This window comes from Penaeus japonicus, unplaced genomic scaffold (assembly GCF_977035675.1).
Source record: "Penaeus japonicus unplaced genomic scaffold, GWHDUDI00000001_assembly GWHDUDI00000032, whole genome shotgun sequence".
Classification (NCBI taxonomy): Eukaryota; Metazoa; Arthropoda; class Malacostraca; order Decapoda; family Penaeidae; genus Penaeus; species Penaeus japonicus.
Window position 1 is genome coordinate 20,162,685 of NW_028234434.1, and position 2,500 is coordinate 20,165,184.

The 2,500-nt window shown below is 35.2% G+C and overlaps 1 protein-coding gene across 1 annotated transcript in view; it reads right to left on the reverse strand.

Moving 5' to 3' along the window:
• The window catches only part of LOC122244345 (uncharacterized), a 16,327-nt gene that overhangs the window by 3,858 nt on the left and 9,969 nt on the right, over positions 1-2,500 (reverse strand). Inside the window, exon 9 of the mRNA XM_086556168.1 lies at positions 667-843. Coding sequence (XP_086412294.1) covers positions 667-843 — 177 coding nt within the window. The remainder of the gene's footprint in view (positions 1-666; positions 844-2,500) is intronic.

A 2,500-nucleotide genomic window follows, 5' to 3' on the forward strand; every position in this document is an offset into this window, starting at 1 on the left:
TTTACATCTAAACGATCTCACAATTATATCATGAATCGACACTTAAGTAAACGAGATATACAAAAGAAAAGACAAAAGAAACTCAACTGTTGTATTTGATGTATAATTGAATATGAATTGAAATGAAAAAAACAAAAACAAAAGAAGAACGAAAAAAAGAAAAAGAAAAGGAAGAAGATGGGAAGAAGGGGGGGGAGGAATGGGAAAATCTACCTCGTCGCCTTGTTTACATCTAAACGATCTCACAATTATATCATAAATCGACACTTAAGTAATCGAGATATACAAAAGAAAAGACAAAAGAAACTCAACTGTTGTATTTGATATATAATTGAATATGAATTGAAATGAAAAAAACAAAAACAAAAGAAGAACGATGGGAAAATCTACCTCGTCGTCTTGTTTACATCTAAACGATCTCACAATTATATCATGAATCGACACTTAAGTAAACGAGATATACAAAAGAAAAGACAAAAGAAACTCAACTGTTATATTTGATATATAACTGAATATGAATTGAAATGAAAAAACAAAAACAAAAGAAGAACGATGGGAAAATCTACCTCGTCGCCTTGTTTACATCTAAATGATCTCACATCTATATCATGAATCGACACTTAAGTAAACGAGATATACAAAAGAAAAAGACAAAAGAAACTCAACTGTTGTATCTGATCGTTGAGCCAATGCGGGAAAGAATCGTAGTTTAGCAACATCGGCATCTCGTCGAGGTTCAGGCGAGCAATGAAGCGGTACTCGTGCATGTGCCGCAGGATGCAGTCGGTGAAGTACAGGTTCTCCATAGCCAGAACTTTCGAGTGTTCCAATAACACCCAAAGTCTTGTAAAAAGGAAGAAATATGAAGGTTTATTACAGGTTTGAATAGAGATAAATAGATTGGTGAGAGGTTAACCGTGTCCTTTGCTTTGCTTACAGATACGATCATTCATAGTGATGAATTATATAACTATACTGACATCCACCGATCACATCCACTGCATCGTTCCCATTAATGTAATTTAAATACTGTTATTAATTTATTTAGATATCAGTCCATATCAGTTTTCGCATATATCAATATATACATAATGCCAAGATCTTTCCTTGCTTCTGATATCTTTATTCCTTGGAGATGAATAGATTGGTAGAAGTGCAGACGTGTCTGTGTGTGGAAATGAAAATGAATCTGTTGATACCGAACATTCATGTATCCATGAATCTTTCTTTTCTTTTTTTTATTGCATATTTTTTTTACGCAAGCGCTAATACAGCATGTGGTCTATAAATAGGCCTACCTGACCTCATCTGTTTACACTATTCCTAAAATTTATTGAAAAAAAGTTTTTAGTTTTATTACTGTTGTTACTACTGTAATGATAAAGGATGAAGATCATAATAGGAGTAATGATAACGCTGGTAGTGATAACAAGAGTAAAAGAAAGACGCTCATGGAACCATCTATAAGTAAAAAGAAAGTAAAACAAAACCATAGTGGACGAGAGAGAGAAAGAAAGAAAGAGAGAGAGAGAGAAAGACAGACAGAGAGAGAGAGAGAGAGAGAGAGGGTGGGGTGGGGGGGGGGGAGGGGGGCGAGTGGGTGGGGGTGGGTTCGAGGGGGGGGGGGTGGGGGGGGAGTGGGAGGGAGTGGAGTTTAGTGAAGTTAGTTGGACAACACCTGTTGCCGTATTCCAACAACACATTTCCTCAGCATACACTGTTCACGTGATTCCTTTTCTCTAGTAAATATTTGTTTTTCATATCTTCACTATGAACAAATTTCGTCCAGCCCACATACTATACACCTCATATAAATTCTCTTTGCATATTTATCATTCGTCTCAAGATCAGTAATCATATGTGTGACAAATATCCCTCGTTTTATAAATAAGACTATTGTATATTGAAAAGATATGCTTTGTATTGTAGTATGGTTTTCAGGCATGACTATTATTCTCTCATTCCCGTCGTATATATCTTATACTAAGATGTCCTCCGTAGGATGGATTTCAGACTCTCAAAAACAAAGGAAAACCGTTGTCTCATCCATCTCCATCCTACAGTTATGCTCCCGCCCTAGATTTCCGTTATATACATATATTTTTTTATTTTTATTTATTTTTTTAGTTTTATTTATTTATTTATTCATTTTCTATTATTATTTTTTATAAGACAAAATTCTCACAGAGGAAAGAAAGGCCATTGTCTCTCCCTCCTACAACTCTGATCCTACTCAAGATGGTCTTCAGCCAAATGAATCCTACTCGAGTCCACACCAACAGGATAAAACTCCCTTTCCAGCAGCTAAAGATCAAAGGACAGGCCATGCAATATGCATTCTAAGAAGCACCGTATCCTGAACTGTCTCAGATGACAAACAAAGTCCTAGTGTTACGATAATTACAATTAATTAACGTAATCGTATATAAATAAATACAATTATCTATATACAAAATATGAATACTAGTGAATGTAAGGTGTGACTGCTGTATGGTCAAGT